We start from the raw sequence: 18529 nt of genomic DNA, 5'->3' as shown, positions 1-18529 counted from the left end.
TAACACTATTCAAACAAATATTTATTAAAATTTAATACATTTTTCTCTCAGAGAGAAACGCCATATTAAGAAAATGCAATTTAATGCATGTAATGATATACTTTTAAAATATAACTTTAATTTTCTATGTACTCGGTTTCTTTCAAAGAACTACTGACAATGCTCTTATGCCTCTGATTATAAAAATATGTAACTATTATTTTTTGAAATAATATACATATATGTTTTATATATGCGATTTAATCAATCTAGGATCAAAATGATTCTAAAACATTTTGTCTATAGAACCAATCGCTAAACTTTTTATCAATATCATTGAAATGTAATAAATGCATTTAAGAGTTTTTAAGTATTAGCCGAGAGTAAAAAATATTATATTTTAATACTTTTATAATTATTATAATTATTATAATTAATTTTGCGCGTGTATATGTATGTAAATAATGTAAAAATTAAATACACAAATTAAAACGGTTTGATCTTTGAGATATCGAATGTGTGAATGCAAAAGAGGAAGATTTAGATAGAAATTATAATATTACACGTATATCATGGAAATGTTTTGTAATAATCACAATTCCAGCGACTTTCTCGTTAGTACTAGCAAAGATCTATACTTTACAATTATTTAAATAGAGTTCCGGCTACAATTTTTTCAATTTCGATTTTTTGATATAAAAAATGTAAAACTCGTTTTTATTTTTATAAGGGACTGTAGAACCGTGAAAAGAGTGTTATCATTATTTGTTATAGTAAAGAATGTCGTGCTAACTTCATAGATCTCATTTTTGGATATCCGTGAAATTAGCAACAACATTCTATTAATATGAAAAAAATAATAACAGTTCTAGTAGTATTTTTTTTCACAGTTCTACAGTTCTTTATAAAAATAAAAAAGAGTTCGGCATTTTTTATATTAAAAAGTCGAAGTTGGAAATATAACATGTCAATTTCGCGAATTTAGCATAATATTTTTCCTCTAAAATGTAAGAAAAAGATAAATATTTTTGCTTTTAGTTACAAATCACGTTAGTACTACTCGGGTTCTATCAATATATATAATTTGAAAACAAAAGATTCCAATAATTATGAATTTAAGTGCAAAGTATTAAAAAAATCATTCAGCATTTCTGTGATAAATAGTACATTATACAAAAAAAGTCTGTGTTCATAGTCAGACCTTATATTTAAAGCTCTTCCTTAAATTTATCTTTAGATGTTTAGTAGCCAATAAAATAATTCATGGAGCATCTGAAGATAAATTTAAGGAAAAGCTTTAAATATAAGATCTGACTATGAACACAGACTTTTTTGGTAAGTATAATGTACTATCTATCATATAAATGCTGAATGATTTTTTTAATACCTTGCATTTAAATTAGTAATTATTGGAATCTTTTGTTTTCAAATTACATATATTGGTAAAACCCGAGTAGTACTAACATGATCTGTAAAACTAAAAGTAAAAATATTTTTTTTCCTTGTATTTTAAAGGAAAAATATTATGCTAAATTCACGAAACTGACACTTATATTTCCAACTTTGATTTTTTAATATAAAAAATGCCGAACTCTTTTTTATTTTTATTAGAAACTATAGAACTGTGAAAAAAATACTACTGGTACTGTTATTATTTTTTTCATATTAATAGAATGTCGTGCTAGTTTCACTATGAATAGGAGCATTAATGAACATAGGTCGAAAGTCCAACCGTTTCTAAAATATAAACAATTTTGTATGTTAGTATCACAACTGACTTATCAGCTTCTATGAGTCGCATGCAACGTGAAGATTTATCTTATTGTTTACAAATCGTGTGTTCTGAGAATCTTTTGATTCAATTTCCATACATACTTTATAATAAAAAATTTCACCGAAAACCAGTAAGTTTACATCAACTAGCCATTACGATTGGATAAGTATTATGGGAGATCATCTTGGATCCGTAATTTTTTTAAATAGGCTATCAATGCTACTTATCTCGATTTCTCTCTTTTCGTGTTGTATGCAACATGAAAAAACAATAAGTTAGTTATAAGACAAGCATACAAAGTTGTTTATATCTTAGAAACGGTTGCGCTTTTGACCTATGTTCACTAAGACTTTTTGCTCAGTTTTTCCATAAAGTTAATGTCCTATTATTTAAATATATACTTTTATACTTTTTCATTCTGTACAATTCTGGAAAGACAATTTTGTTCTAAGCTATACGGGTGTTTCGTATCTACGGTTAAGAGCTCGTTCGTTGGCGAAAGATACTGGACGACGGCCTCTATAAAACATATTATTAGGTACAACCGGGGGCCACTATTATGGCTGAAGCGCCAATGCGAGATAAGTCTCGGGAGGGTTGCTACTGGGGGATCAAATGCCTCGCTGCAGCTTGTAAAAGCGTTTGCTCAGCCAATAGCAACGGGCTGCAACGCTCCCCTAACATACGAATGTGCCCCTTTGCTCCCCGACTTTTAGTCGTACCATGGATAATGGCGAACATTCCGCGACTGATATACTTCTACGACTTCCATCGAATGTTAAGCTGTCGTAAATTAATCTCGTAAAAGAAGGACAAAATGGAACGGACGCTGAGTAACTTTTTTTACCACTTAAAAAACGTTGTTTTAAAAATATAATTTACTGTATAAAATATATAACTATTTTAAAATTTATATATTTTAAAAGATAAATAAATGTTTGATTTTTATGATTCGTAATAAATTGATTAATAATAAATAAATAAATAAATGTACTCACCAAAATGTGTTGCCACTTCTTCTGTTGTTTCGTCGATATCATTGTCTGGCCGATTAAAACCTACAATTAATATGATAATATAAATAATGTGAATGATAGTGATTTAATTCATACTACATTGAAAAAAAATTGTTCAAACTGACTTAATTTAGTCAATTGAATAATTTTTTTTAATGCACAATAAATATCTAAAAAAATATTTCATATTCCTAAACGGACGATTGATATATCTATCTTTCGACATATTTTCGTTGGAAACAAATATCTTGTACGATTTTCCAATAATAATAAATGCTCGAAATTTTTAGATATTTGTCACATTCTATTAGTGTTTTCTATTAACATTATTATTTATGATATATTTAATTTTAAATTTTACATTTTTTTTTTTACTTAATTCTCTTCAATTTTTCATTCACACTTGCAATTCAAGATATAATCGTTTTAATAAATTCAAACAAAGAATTAAATATGTGCAATTTTCTTATTTTTATTGTAGTTTTATTAACTAATAATAATTTATACAATTTAGAAATCCTTTCTTTTTATCAATAGGAATTCAAGATTCAAAAATTTACAGAATTTATTTTAATTTATTTTTAAAAACAAAAAAAATATAATAAGCGAAAACATCTATTGTTGTATTATGTTCGATATTTCACTTAACATTTTTATACAAAAAATTAATTAAAAGTTTTTATTTTAACAGTTACAATATTAATTTCAAAGTTTTGGAAAACAAAAAAATATTTAAGACTTAATTAATATTCAACATATAAGATTATAACATTTAATAATGTCTTGCCGATATATAATATAAGTCGAATTATACCCTTAATACTATTTAAATATTATAAAAAAATATTATGTGAGAAATAAGAAATTCATGTCATTTTATTAAAAAAATGACATTTATATATACAGCTGACACGCGATAAATGTGAACTAATTGCACTTTTGATGCAGAAAAAAAACGCAATTGCGATATATACGTATGTGAATGAATCATGGGTATAATGTATAGTTGACAATTGTACGCATATATTTATTGCGACGATCATTTTATGGAACACTTTTTAAATTTTATGCGAAATAATTTTAAACAATAACAATCACATTTTTATTAGATGTGTGCTTCAATAGAAATTTCCAAATCAAGACGTATGACATAAAATATTTTTCTTAATAAAAGCCATATTCTAAAAATTGTGACTCAAATATAGATAATATATAAAATTGTATGAATTTGAGAAATAGACAAATGAGATAAATAAAATTCTTATAATGCGTTATAATATTATTTATCTCATTGTTACGTTATAATATTATAGCATTCATAATATTAAATAATTTTTTTTAATCATGGCCAATTACACATTCTTTAATCTAATAAGATACATAACAAAAGTAAAAGAAAAAGATTTTCACTTGGGTTTTCATTAATTCATGCACATACAACAAACGTAGCAATCATGTTAAATTTCATACTGTTAACATTTAATTTACACTGGAGCTATTCGGATCCACTACGTATAATACAGGAAGATTTTATCAATAACAAGTAATCAACTTATAATTAATGATTTATTAAAATTCCACAAGATTATTTTAATATAAATTAACATATCTAAGTAAAACATAATTTATTTCTAATTAAAAATTTTGTTCAAATAGCCCGAATAGTTTTATATCATCTATATAAAGCTCTTGCAGAAATTAATTAATATTGAAAGGTATAGTGATTAATTACTTATTTTGAGTATTGAAAGCGACTGACTCGTCACAAAATTTACCTCTAATTAAAAAAATAGATTATTTTTTGTATATACATTAATTTATGTTAAAAATGTGTAATTTTCAGTATTAAAGTGGTCAATATTAAATTGAATTTCTCTGAAAAACTCATACTTTATCGCATACTTTATCCAAGAGACATCTTAGAAATGTCCTTAGGACGTTCAGACAACGCAAGTATACATCCTTTGGACGGCTTTAAGACGTCCATGGAAATCTATGCTGTACAGAGAGTTTAATTGCAGCAATTTTATTTTCTTTAAGTAATAATAATAGTAGTAATCGTAATTATGCAGAAGTATACTGCTAATTACAATATTATCATACATTCTAAGAAATTCATGCACTAACGTTATAAACTACTGATTACAGCATTAATTATGATACTACCAATTGCTATATGCATGTAAATTTTATTATATTATTTACGATGCGTACAAAGACTGCATATCTCGTTTAAGTCACGCACGTAACTTAAGAATTCAACGTACATACGAATACGATCGCACGGAGTTTATTTGATGAAATGTTCAGATTGACGAGATATATATACTGTATCCGCGTATAATATGACGATTACCCTACACTTTTTCCGGTAAATCCGATGTGGCTCCTCGTCTTTTTACATTCAATTAAATTCATAATTCAAATAAGAGTATGATTTCAATACTCACACAAAGAAAGGAATTATCAATCGTCAACAACGTTATTGACGTAATAACGTGAGAAGGATCGTGTGTGTGTATGTGCAATGTTCCACGCATTATAACATTCGACACTTCATGATAACATTCGCGATGATCTGATCATCTTCGCGGACGCGAATCACTTTTGAAGAACGAAAAGTAACTGCGGAAAATGAACGGAGCAATTTGAACACGATTCACCGTTAGTTCAATATGGCTGACGCACCTATCGATAATGTTGAGTATCGACACTGCGATTCTCGAGCAATCGAATATCGAATGCGTAACCCCCAGGAGGGGGAAGTGTAAATGGTGACAGTTGACACTATGCGAGTGCATTAAGTTGTGATGAGAATCATCTGGTAGTACTTGATATTCTTGATAGTGCTGATTTAATTGTTATAATGATTTCACGAGGATTAAGCTTATTGAAAATTGCACATAGAAGTAGTCAAAGTAAATATGCTGCAACAAATCTGCGCTCCCTTAGACTATCTCATAGTGGGTAGGTGAAATTATTATGTAACTCTACGTTATAGGTTATGTTTCAATGTTTCGCTTTTCAATACAAGTGCATTTTGTTACACAAAAAGAATATATGCATTATGATTTAATTAATTTTTTTGCTATGTATTTAATTTACTATATTATTTCCTCATCAGTCATGTATATCGTAATATCGGAATGGCAGAAGAGAAAAAATGGGTATATATAGCTGAATTTTTCGGAGGCGTCATGTGGTGGTGGATATTATGGCATTTTTGGCACGACTTTGGCCATATTGTAGTAAGTATCACATAATTTCGAGGTTTTTATTTTTATATATATCTAATATTAGTAATCTTAACGCAAGAATTTTATTTGTACCCAGGGAGAGTTTCCATATCAAGATCCATCTAAGTGGACAGACGAAGAATTAGGTATACCATCAGATGATTACTCTGAGCCTGCGATTCGCACATTATAGATATTTGTGATAGTGTTACATAAAGGTAAAAATATATATATTTATGATTATATCAAAATAAGACTCTGCAGTTTTAACATTCACATAGAATAAAAGTGTTACGTTTATAAAACTCTAAAATACAATTATTTTGTTTTTCATCTATTTTACATTTTTATGTTATATACATAAATGTATTTTTCTAATTTTCGAGATATTATATACATATCTCAAATATATATTAATATCCTCTACGCTTCATGGTAGAAAAGGAAACGAATATATATGTTTCCCAAATTATGAACAATAAATCATTACATATACCATTTTATTAATATTTTGTTACAAATATACTGTCACAAACATATTTTATTCAAGATATTTATAACAAAAGTATAATCAAAATTATAATGAAAACTTAAGATTATGTATTGTGCACTTTATGCAATACATATTAATTTCCTTTCGTGACATTAATAGAGATTGTTTTAATCTCAAGATATTCTTTCAAGCCTTCTTCTCCCCTGAAAAAAGGATACAAAAGTTAAATAACGTACTATTTAAAGCTTAAGCAATTATGACTTACAATTCACGTCCTATGCCAGATTGTTTGAAACCACCAAATGGTGTTTGTGGTACGATAGCATCATAACAGTTTATCCTGAAAGACATTGAGTGTACATAATTATATATGTCCATACAGTGAAATATTATAACGTATTCTTACTTAATACATACCAAACACTACCTGCTTCTATAGCTTGGGCAAATTCTAAAGCTTTATTAATATCTTTAGTGATTACACCAGAAGCAAGGCCATAGTTAGTGCGATTGGCACGTTCAATTACTTCATTGAGGGTTTCAAATTTCAAGATTGTTTGAACCGGGCCAAAAATTTCTTCTTTGGCAATCCTCATATCATCGGTTACTTTTGAAAAAACTGTAGGTTGTACAAAGTAACCAATTTCACCATGTCGATTTCCACCAGCTTCCACAACAGCACCCTGCTGTCTGCCCGAATTGATTAAATTCATGACTTTATCGAACATCTCTTGATCAATTTGCGGACCTTGATTTATTTTAGGATCAAATGGATTTCCTACTTTTCTATCAAGCGCCAATTGTTTAGCATAATCCACGAATTCGTCATATATTTTAGAATGTACAAATGTTCGCGACCCTGCGCAACAGTTTTGTCCATGATTTATAAATATTGCATTATGTGCGATTTCTGCAGCTTCTTTCACTATAAATATAGTCAATATAAATATAAATTAATTATTTATTTAATGAAGTGTATTAAAATTTTTTATTATTTTTACAACATACCGTTAACATCATCGAAAATAACGAGCGGGCTCTTGCCACCTAATTCAAGGCTGACACGCTTAAGATTACTTTTACCAGCAGCTACCATTATGGCATGTCCCACCTAGAGAAGAAATATAATTTATACCGATACGAACATTTCTATCAATACATTTCTATCATATTACATAAAATATAAATACCTCGGTGGATCCAGTAAAAGCGATTTTACAAATTTCTGGATGTTCAGCAATCGCTGCACCAGCAGTTGGACCGTAACCTGGAATGACATTTATGACACCCGCTGGAAACCCTGCCTCCTTGGCTAGAGCAGCTGCATGAAGCGCAGACAAAGGTGTTTGCTCGGCTGGTTTTAAGATCAGTGTACATCCAGTAGCCAAGGCAGGGGCCCATTTCCAAGCCAACATCAAGAAAGGATAATTCCAAGGGATGATTTGTCCTACAATGCCGACTGGCTCTTTTCGTGTCAATGTAACACTACTATCGCCTAGTCAGATAATAAATAAAATTACTTATTATTACTCAATTTATAATTTATATTATATCTGCCATGAAAACTAATGCGCGAAATTTAATATAGCATATTTTTAAAATATATACACATAGATAGCTACATAGAATAATTATTATACAAACGATAATAATTCAAAAAATGAATACCTGTTGGAATAGTAGTTCCAAGTATTTTATCACACCAGCCTGCATAATAACGAAAAATAGCAATACTTGCTTGAATATCCTCAACAGCACTACTATATGTTTTTCCATTATCAAGAGTTTCGAGAGTAGCAATACGATCTAAATCACGTGTAACAAGATCTGCGAACTATTTTATTTATTTATACTTAGTACACAGTTAATATTTGTATTAGGTTAAGTATAAAAAAATATAATATCACAAAATTTTACTTTGTGCATAAGTTGTCCACGGTTGTATGGATTCATTGTACGCCATGTCGAATTTCTGTTAAAGGCTCGTTTAGCAGCTTCCACTGCTTTATTTACATCAGCCTAAAAAGAAATTCATTTTTCAAAATTATAATTAATTTTTAATATTAAATGAAAAAAGTTTAATGAAGGCATGCAACTAATGTTCAAAATATTTTTTTCTATTAATTTCCACTGTCAGAATAGTTTCATTCTTGAGATCGACAATAAAATCCATTCTTCTTTCAATCGATTTACTTATATAATTTGATGCTTTATTACTTTGGAACATTTAAAGATGATTCAAATAAAGAACCGAACAGTTAAGTGAATATGTAAAATTTGTTTTACGACATTGTTTTTGTTCATCATATATATCACTACGTTTACAACATTGTTTTTACGTTTACGACTTTGTTTTTCATCACGTGTACCATTTGCATTCTTGACTCGTACTAGCCAAGTCTATATATATATATACACACACACATATGTAGCCGCGTAAATAATTATATGTATTTCTTGTAGATGTAAAAATTAAATAGATAATGAAATATAAAAATATATGACGAGATAACTCTTTAATACTCGAGCACAGATAAAAAAACAAAGTTATCTGTGTCATATCAAAGTCGAAAAATTATTTTCAACTGTATACAATTCAAAATTTTCCGAGTTATATCAATTAAATTAAATTATTTTTTTATTCAGTTTATAGTATCTCTTTAAGTTTTAAATTCTTTATCTAAATTATAGAGACACAACGGACATTTAATGAATAAGTGTAGGAAATGTGATTCAAATTAATAAAACATTTATATTCACATTTTTATGTTACATTAAGAGGTCTATTCTATAACTCTTAATGATTGTAACGATGTCGTTAGAGTCGTTAAGAGTTACAGAATAGCTCTCTAAATCATTATTTTTTTATATCGAATCGATTAAAACAAAAAATTTAAATATTAACTCTTTTATCAAGAATTTATAAAAGAGATTATAATTTTTCAAAGATTTATAATTGAAAAAATAACATGTAATTCCCAAATCTGGATTTCCCAAAGCCATGTAATTATTTCTTTATCTTATCTTTTATTATCTTTTTTTATACAATGTTTTACGATAATATATGGTGATAATAATATAATTAATGCAGAGAACTTTACCTTGTCTCCTTCGGAAATTTCAGCGATAACTTTACCATTGACAGGATTTATTGTGGGAAATTTACGACCATCCACAGCATCCACAAATTCATTGTCGATGAATAGCTATAAAAAATATTTGATATGGTTAATAATGAAAAATAGTTTAATTGATTTAAAAAGTCGAATTGTTAACAAGTTCAAAAGTTAGTAAAATCGATAAAATGTTTTATCTCCGTTTTTCGCTATTTTTTATATTCAATTTTAATTAAAAGTTCGTAAAATTATTTAAATTATATTTTTGCAACTCTCTCTTTAAATAAAGTTGATATATTCTTTACATAACACGCAAAAATTTCTTTATGTGGATCACACAAGGATTATTCTATTAATAAATCTTTATTATTCAAATATTTGCGATTTGATATATTTAGTTAAAAAAAAAAAACAATCATACATTTTATGAAACAATACGAAATATCAACTTACTTGAGTATATACAATTCGAACTTGCTTTGCCATTTTGTTCTCGGCGATGTTTACTTGGCAACACTTAGCGAGTGACTGTCAGTGAGTGTTTAACTGGCATTTATAGGGACAACGTCACTACCATCGTTCAACAAGAAATGTTTTCTTCTTGCGTGTGATAAGATTGCTTTACAAATCTTTAAATATAGCCTCTTTATCCGTTTTGATATTTTTTTCGGATCTTTATAATCATAAAAAACTTAACGAAAATATTATAATATTATATCAATACATACACAATATAATATAATTAATAATATATTGCATATATATTAGCAATATTTATGAATATTCATATAAATACTGCTAACATATGCAAATATAACAAACGATATTACTTATATGTGCGTGCGTGCGTGCGTGCGTGCGTACGTGTATGAAAAATCTGTATTTTATTATCTTCTCATGTTATTATTTTTTCATGTATCTTTATTTGCAATTAGAATCAGTTTTTTAATCTCAAAAAAGATATCACTTTCTTATTTATGTTTACTATTTTATATGACTCGTATGTAATAATTAAATTGAGTCGATTTATTAGATCTGTTTTTAGACCCGCACTAAACTGAACTAAAACTCTTTTTCTCACTTTTGCCAAATATATTATCAAATATGTATATATCTAAAAGTATACGCTAGTTCAGTCACAAAAACATTCTTGAGAATATTACAATGCTCAATTATTTCTCTGTGAATATTTTGCGTTCTGTTTTCTCCCGAAACTCTGGGGCCCGTATTCAGAACATATTTATATGCTATAATTTGTTACGCATACTTTTAGAAATAAAAACGGGCTTTTATCAAGAAAAATGCGTTCTGAATATGAGCCTGGAACTCTAAGTGTAAGTATAGTTATAGCCCTCGATCTATTTTGAGAATATCATATAGCGAATTCAGTTAGTACGCACTGAGTGTGTTCAATCGAATTCGCTAGTTATCAAACAGTTAATTCTTTATCAAATTATTTGTTGATTATAAAATTTAAATCATATTGTTCTAATTATATAGTCTTAATTATATATACAGGATGTTAGTTAAATATGTTGCCATACTCAACAGAGCGATTCTTTGGTTTATTTCAAGTAAAAAAGTCCATATAAACATGTGTCCTAAACGGCTTAGTTTTCGAAAAAGAAGTATAGTACAGGTAAATGTCGCAAATGTTTGACGAAACAGTAAATTGCATTGGAGATATCTTCCTGCATAAATATGCCTTGCTTCATGAATTATCATTCACACAACCGTAAACAAAGTGATAAAGTCAAAGTCAAAGTCTTCTAGATCATCAGACTTAAATCCTTTAGATTATTTCCTTTGGGAGCATCTGAAATCATTGGTTTATACCCAATTGAGAATGAGAATGATTTGAGGAATCGAATAATTGCTTTATGCAATACGTAATACACCTGGTATCTTTGAGCGTGTACGTTAATCTTTGAGAAGAAGGCTCGATGGATGTATCATGGCGCAAGGTGAACATTTTCAACAATTCATTTAATTGTTTTATTTCATCAGAAGAACTGAAGCCTGTTTTTGTTTTTTCTGTTTTTGACTAATTTTTACTAGCTTAAGCTGTATTTCTTTCAAATAAACAGATTTAAATACACGTTTAAATTTTTTTATTTCGGAAACTAAACCGTTTAGGACACATGTTATATGAACTTTTTTACTTGAAATAAACCAAAGAATCGCTCTATTGAGTATAGCAACATACTTAACTAACACCCTGTACAATAAAACTTCTCTGGAAATTTTATCAAGTAACATTATATTTAGACAGCTGTTTGATTCGATAAAGAGGTTTTTACATATGACATCTTCGTGTTGGCACGTGTGTCCCAACTGTGATAAGTTAACCAAATCAATATTTCCGTACAGGCTTGCTTAAAAAAGCCTTGCATCATTTTTTTTTATAAACATTTAATTAGATGTCTTATTCAATAAATTCATCAATTAAAAAAACATTGCATAAATAAAAAATGTAAATATCTTTATGTAGGGATACTTTTTTATTATATGTAATATTATATTTTAATATACGTAAACCTTTTTTGACAATCTCTCTCTTTAAGTATTTTCATGTATACATTTTTTATGTAGAAATATTTATTTTAGTATTATATAGAAAAATAGGTACGTAATATCTTGAACTTAGTCATTTGCATGTTATGACGAATGATAACGAATCAATTTTCTTTGACATAAAGAAAACAAGGTTAATTTGAAAACACCATCCCTTCTTTAGAAGAATGAGGCGATTCGTCCAGCTGTGCGTATTAAATCGATAAATCCGGTTTACCAGACAAGCTCGTGAGCGACAGCTTAAGTTTACAGAAATTCATGTATCTTATTGCACGTAAATGTACAATTCAATTGTACAGCCTATGTTCAGTATATCTTTAAAATATAAATCATAAAACACATTACGCATATTATTTTTTTGATTATCCTACGAAATGTCGGATATTCCAAACGGACATGATTGTTCTGCTGACAGCTCACAGCACTCTTTGCAACAACAAATTGAGGTAAGTTCTTCCTATGTCATTAATTTACATAAATTACACACACATCTAGTAGCAACGACATCTCCTTAATATATATTTTTAAATAGATTATTCTTAAGAAGATATATAGAAAATGTATGTCAAATGATGTGTAATATTTGCATGTAATTATTGTATTTATTCATTATATATATTGTTATACACATATACACAATCTACTTTTCATCTTGTAACAAATTTTACACTAGAAGGCACAACCATGCCCTATGACGAAGCACGAATGTAGTGAAAATGGTTGCGGAGACAACGCCGAAAAACCTCCGTTTTATTTACCTCAGCCCGAAGATGAATATCCACCAAAACTTGAACACACAATGGAACCTATTGGTCCATGGGCTACAGGCAAAGTAACCTGTTCTCGTGAGGGTGGAATAACTGGTTTGAGACCAGTTGCAGATCGATATTCCATCACTCGCTACGCACCAAGTGAATGGCGCGCGCACAATTTGAGTATCTTTCAGCAATCGGATGAGAGAATCTGTGATGCTCAGTACGTAGTTCAACGTAATTTGGGATTTTTTTTTTTAATTGTGTCTTGAATTTGATTCGAGAGTTATTAAAGGATCTCTGGATTCAACATTCTTTAATATTATAAAAGAGATTGATATTTATTAACTTTTAATAATATTAATAACAATGAATTTCTTAGAGTCGCAGCGAACCGTGCAAAGCAATGCGTAGATCATGTATACACGACAGCTAACAAGGTGCAATTAGAAACGACGGAACATTTAAAAACACGGGCTAATGTGGTGTATCATTGGAAGACAAAATTAGAACATGCGATCGCTGCCATTGCAGAAGAGATGGAATTGTTAGAAGCCGAGCGTCGTCGTGTACAGCGATCTTTATCGATATTGACCATTCCTTTGTCAATTGCAAACGAATTTTTGCATTTACGCTCCTTTCGTTTAAACTGCGATCTTGTCCGTGATAATGTCGAGGAACAGCTCACGAAGGTTGAATTTCGGATAAATTCATCAAAACAATGCCGCTTTCTCAAATTTTTTTTTCTTTATTCTGTGTTACATTCCAGGAAATAGCGCTTTGTACCGAGATACGAGATTTACTGAGGAGAACTCATGAGCAGATCGAAATGCAAATGGCCGAATTGAAGTCTGCGAAAGCACGGGCAGAGAACGATTGGTCTGATAAAATGCATACGTACAATATAGACTCCGTATGTGTAAATTTGTCTAATGATTCTCCGCTTCTACTGTGGAAAGCTGGAGCTACGAGATTTCCAGCTGAGTGAGTTTGCATCATTTTATGAGTGCAAAATAGGCAAAAGAACATTACGAATGTAAAAGAAATAGTAACATAAGAAACAGCAATGATAATAGTAACAATAGATATATCTGTACATATATTTGTTTTTTGCGATTTCGAAATAATATACAACTTTACTATTTTTAACGTTGGATCTAATGTAATCAGCTTGCATAATCAATATTTTTCTTTTTATTTATTTTTTTTTCAGTCAATCTACTCCTACAAGTTATGACCATTTCACCCAAGAGGTATTAGCTGATGGTGAAGCTGCTAAACAAAGATCGATAAAATTGAGGTCCACCTTGAACGACATATATACTAATTTCATTAAAGATCTACGCGATCAAGCGACTCGCGTTGACGTTGCACTTGCAAACAATGTGGAACTCACACAAGATTGCCTTTACCAACTAGAGATTGAATTACTTCGTGTAAGATTTATGAATACAACAAAAGGCAACATACAAAAATTTTATATAAAACAGCGGAAATAAATTAATTTTTGTTTTTAGTGCTTGCATGAACTAGCAAATACAGAGAAGTTGATTGAGACTCTTCGGGGTTCACCGAAGGGATTAAACAATGGTATGAAATTAGCACAAACGAGATTAGATAATCGATTGAATCGATTTAATGTTGAAAATTGTCGAGATGCACCTCAATTTGCGTAAGTCGTTGAAAAAGAAATGATTATGTAACTGATTTAACAAATAGTATTAACGGAACATTATAAAAAAAACTCTCATTTCACTTAGTCTTATCAAAGAAGTGAAATCACTTGGCGAAAATACTTCTGCTGTATTGGCAGAATTAAAACGCGCTGAGGAGGTTCAGGCGGAATTAGTCAAGACAAGAGGCATCCTTGAACATGAAATAATGGTAAAACGGAAGTCTTTACATATAGACAAGGAACGAGGTCAATTACTGCGTACATTCTTCCCTTCTAATACAAACTTGGCTGGATTTTAATAAATTAAATATATATGTACGTAATGGCACACAATGTGTAATGACAGGAAATTAAAACTGAATTTATTAATCAATTTTATTTCATTTCATTTATTTTATTATCTCTCATGTAGCTTTTAAAAATTAAAAATATATAATAATGCGATTTGCATATTAGCATTTGAGGATGTATTAAACGTCTCTATAATATAATCTTTGCAAAGAAAATTAAATTTGGAAGTATTTAATATTTACACTTCAAAGTAACTATATACATATAAAAGTTGTGTGAATAAGATTATATTTTTGTTTAATAACACATTTTTGTAGTTTATTTTATTTTTTATTATTTTATTGTTAAAAATTAATTATTTTCATCAGGGTTTGAGCGTGTGATAGTATAACTATATTTTTTCGACGGACGGCAGTCGCCCGACATTGTTCACGGATCGCAAATTATTGATCAATTCGTAATCTTATTATTAATTATATTTAATTTTCGTGGATTAATGCGACACAGAACGATTCATATGTCGTATTCATACGACGTACTTCTGTCTCCTTCCGAGGTCGCCGAGCGAATGCCGAAGTGATGACGTAATCAACCATCACGCCTGCGTCGGCTCGTTTGACGCTCCCCCATCCCTTGCTGTTCGCCGTTTGGATACACAGTAACCCAACTACTGCGTATGAAAAATATTCATGGTTTATTCAATTATTCGTATTTCATACGATTTTGACAAACGGGTATTTTCGTACATTTCGCGCTTTGCTTTGTGACATCTCTGGCACTAGTTTAATCTTATATTACTTGCGCGATTCTTTTAAACGTAATTGATAATTATTCGCGTGTGTGAGATATTTTTGATATCTCTCAATTTTCATTATACTCTTAAACAATTCATACTTAAATCACGGTTGATATTCTATACATCCTTTATATAAAGATACATGCAAATTTTCTTAATATATATTACGAAACAATTTGTATTCAATATAGTTTTGGTTAAAAGTATTAAATATCTTGTTAATCATTATTTAATTTTTCAGCTAAAAAATTAATTTATGACACTATATACTCTTGCTGTAAATTATTCTGTGTTTTAACAATTCTTTAAACTTACATATAATACCCACTCGGTAAAATAACTGTTACGACTTATTTAAGATAAAAAATATAAAATAAGTTTCAGAAACTTATTTAAAATATAAAATCGTAGGAATCGGTAAAAAACTGATACTTATTTAAAATAAAAAATATAAAATAGATTCGGGAAACTTATTTAAAACACTAAATAAAAAATAAGTCAGAAGTGTAGTTATTTAAAATAATAAATACTAAATAATTCTTTTATATTTTTTATTTAAAATATGAAATATATACTTTAAATAACTTTATTTTTAATCCTTAGTATACTCACTTTAATTTTGAGTACCCTATTACTATATACATGTTGGGTCATTCGTGTTCTGGATTATTTTCATCATTCTTACAAGCATATAAAAATTATTAAATAATTTTTACATATATTTTGATATCTTTAGAAAGTATTGTAAAATTGTACGTATATAACAAATTGCTTCTTACGGAAATAAATCAGGTGCTTCTAATGGAAGTAAATCGCTGAAATCGTTGAAATAAATCTATCAAATTAATAGAGATTTCAAACGATTTATTATCAGAAGCACCGAAAAAAATGGATATTGTTGTGTAGTTTGCATCTACTTCTTCAGATGGTAGTAATATGCAGGGGTATTTTGCGGTTACAGGAAAAAGGCCTTATGTCCTCTCTCAGGTTTCTCTCTGTACATACTATAGCAAAATCTATAGCATATTAGATCAGCTGATTCATCTTTATTGATTGCGCGAATGAGTAAATATAAAACAACTGTACAATTGCTAAGCAGCAATGTGATTTTTTTACTGTTGGATACTACTTGGATCCTGTAAATTAATCAGGTATTCTAGTATTACAAGACGACTCAAGGTTTGGTTTTGTTCACGGAAGGAACTCAGATGTGCTCCGGGGGGAACCCACGTTCCATGAACTGACTGCATTCCATCATAGTTGTTGAAACATATCGATCGGCAAGGATTGATATTGGTTGCTATTGTAGATAAACAACTTCGCATATGCAACAAATTCGAATATGCTCACAATTAATAGGATCTGACAAGAAATTGATAAATTATCCATAATAAAAATAGCAGAGATGAAGCGAATGCAAAATTCCGTGAGACATAACCCAGTGCAAGAAGCAGTGGACGTAGAGGAAGAGACAGAAAAGAAGAATGTGAATTTGGAAGTCTTAGATGATATTGAAGAAACAGTTCAACAACCGCTTTATCAAATTCGACCACATCTTTATGAAAAGTACATCCAGTTTATCTTATATTTATGATATAACCTGTATTTAAATTTTTAAAGAGTTATAAAAAGATCGTTCTGTAGTAATTAGTGTGTGAAACTGATGGCATAATTGATGTGGCTAATATTTTTTTTAATTTAGTTGTAAGAGGTATAAATAAAATTTAAATACTTTTAACATAGGTTCAAACCTCTAAGTGCAAAAGAAATAATACATGATGTACTGTTTGAGCAACTCGCTACAAAATCATATGACGCTCAGGCAGCTGCTCAATGGACCAAAGATATAGCAGATATTATTGAAAAAAAAATTAAAGGTAATACTTAGCTTTTTGTATGTGTACAATTCATATTAATTATTACATTAAAGTCCTATATAAGTATTTGCTTATATAGCCCTTTTTATATATTTACAGACTTACATTTTAAGAGGTATAAATATATCGTCAATGTAGTTTTGGGACAACAACATGGTGCTGGTGTAAAAATAGGTACAAGATGTATTTGGGATGCAGAAGCTGATACATATGCCTATGATAGTTTTATTAATGTAAGAAGGAGATAAACGTTTTAGTTCAACTTGTTGCCATACAATGTCCAAATATCTTATTTTTGTGTTCTTCTTTTACTCACATATTATTACTAATTACATGTTGTTTTTCAGGATACTATATTTTGTGTGGCTATAGTATATGCAGTTTATTTTTATTAAAAGATTTAATTTCTAAGGAAGTATAAAATGTACAATGGACGAATCCCATGAATGGAAAGTTATTGTTAAGAAACTTTTCAGTGAATTTATTAAAGTACAACTTATTATTATCATACATTGATACATATACAATGCAATGTTATATGTCACGGTATGACACAATTTTTACATATAATTACAAATAATATTTAAATCCATATACAATATTATGTGCATGATTGTTTGCAGTGATATTTTCTATTTCACATGATTCTTTTTTACATATTAAAATTATTATAGCACCATAATTCACGGTAGTATAGTATAATTAAAATTTTATTATATAATTAAAATTTATTTATCCTACTTATTACAACATTTGTCATGATTTATCATTTTATTTTTCAGCAAGTCAGTTTTTAAAGTAATTTCTGAAATAATTTAAAATTTAATGTATTTTGCATACAAAATGACTTTCATAAACGTCTTTTGTTTGTCAATTAGAAAGAATTTTACTATTTGAAAAATAATATTTTACAGTTTAATTTACATATTTAATTAATGTTCTAATATTAT

At 28.9% G+C, this 18529-nt stretch overlaps 3 protein-coding genes across 4 annotated transcripts; 2 read left to right on the top strand and 1 right to left on the bottom strand.

Annotated features, from left to right (window-relative positions):
* The first annotated feature begins 5535 nt into the window (after window positions 1-5535).
* LOC108745611 lies at window positions 5536-7812 on the top strand. The gene is made up of 4 exons (XM_018481874.1): window positions 5536-5736; window positions 5894-6017; window positions 6103-6223; window positions 7736-7812. The coding sequence occupies exons 1-3, from the start codon at window positions 5636-5638 to the stop codon at window positions 6196-6198; spliced, it is 321 nt and encodes a 106-aa protein (XP_018337376.1). The 5' UTR covers window positions 5536-5635; the 3' UTR covers window positions 6199-6223; window positions 7736-7812.
* On the bottom strand, window positions 6564-10214 carry LOC108745610 (retinal dehydrogenase 1). Its single transcript, XM_018481872.1, has 9 exons — window positions 10068-10214; window positions 9600-9704; window positions 8416-8517; window positions 8167-8332; window positions 7689-7993; window positions 7507-7609; window positions 6916-7423; window positions 6764-6838; window positions 6564-6701 (listed from the first exon to the last, which is right to left on the bottom strand). The coding sequence occupies exons 1-9, from the start codon at window positions 10098-10100 to the stop codon at window positions 6632-6634; spliced, it is 1467 nt and encodes a 488-aa protein (XP_018337374.1). The 5' UTR covers window positions 10101-10214; the 3' UTR covers window positions 6564-6631.
* A 1622-nt stretch (window positions 10215-11836) lies between these two features.
* LOC108745609 (tektin-4) lies at window positions 11837-18129 on the top strand. 2 transcript variants are annotated; one of them, XM_018481871.1, is made up of 11 exons: window positions 12268-12634; window positions 12862-13163; window positions 13323-13632; window positions 13710-13924; window positions 14154-14376; window positions 14458-14612; window positions 14701-14801; window positions 17106-17268; window positions 17446-17579; window positions 17679-17812; window positions 17927-18129. In XM_018481871.1, the coding sequence occupies exons 1-11, from the start codon at window positions 12563-12565 to the stop codon at window positions 17972-17974; spliced, it is 1857 nt and encodes a 618-aa protein (XP_018337373.1). In that variant the 5' UTR covers window positions 12268-12562; the 3' UTR covers window positions 17975-18129. The 2 variants fall into 2 exon arrangements, with proteins under 2 accessions (XP_018337372.1, XP_018337373.1); XM_018481870.1 differs by lacking the exons at window positions 17106-17268; window positions 17446-17579; window positions 17679-17812; window positions 17927-18129 and adding an exon at window positions 11837-11866 and having other exon boundaries at window positions 12314-12634; window positions 14701-14958.
* The last annotated feature ends 400 nt before the right edge of the window (window positions 18130-18529 follow it).

The sequence above is a fragment of the Trachymyrmex septentrionalis genome, unplaced genomic scaffold (genome assembly GCF_001594115.1).
Source record: "Trachymyrmex septentrionalis isolate Tsep2-gDNA-1 unplaced genomic scaffold, Tsep1.0 scaffold14, whole genome shotgun sequence".
Taxonomy (NCBI): domain Eukaryota; kingdom Metazoa; phylum Arthropoda; class Insecta; order Hymenoptera; family Formicidae; genus Trachymyrmex; species Trachymyrmex septentrionalis.
This window is presented reverse-complemented; position numbering and strand designations above follow the sequence as displayed.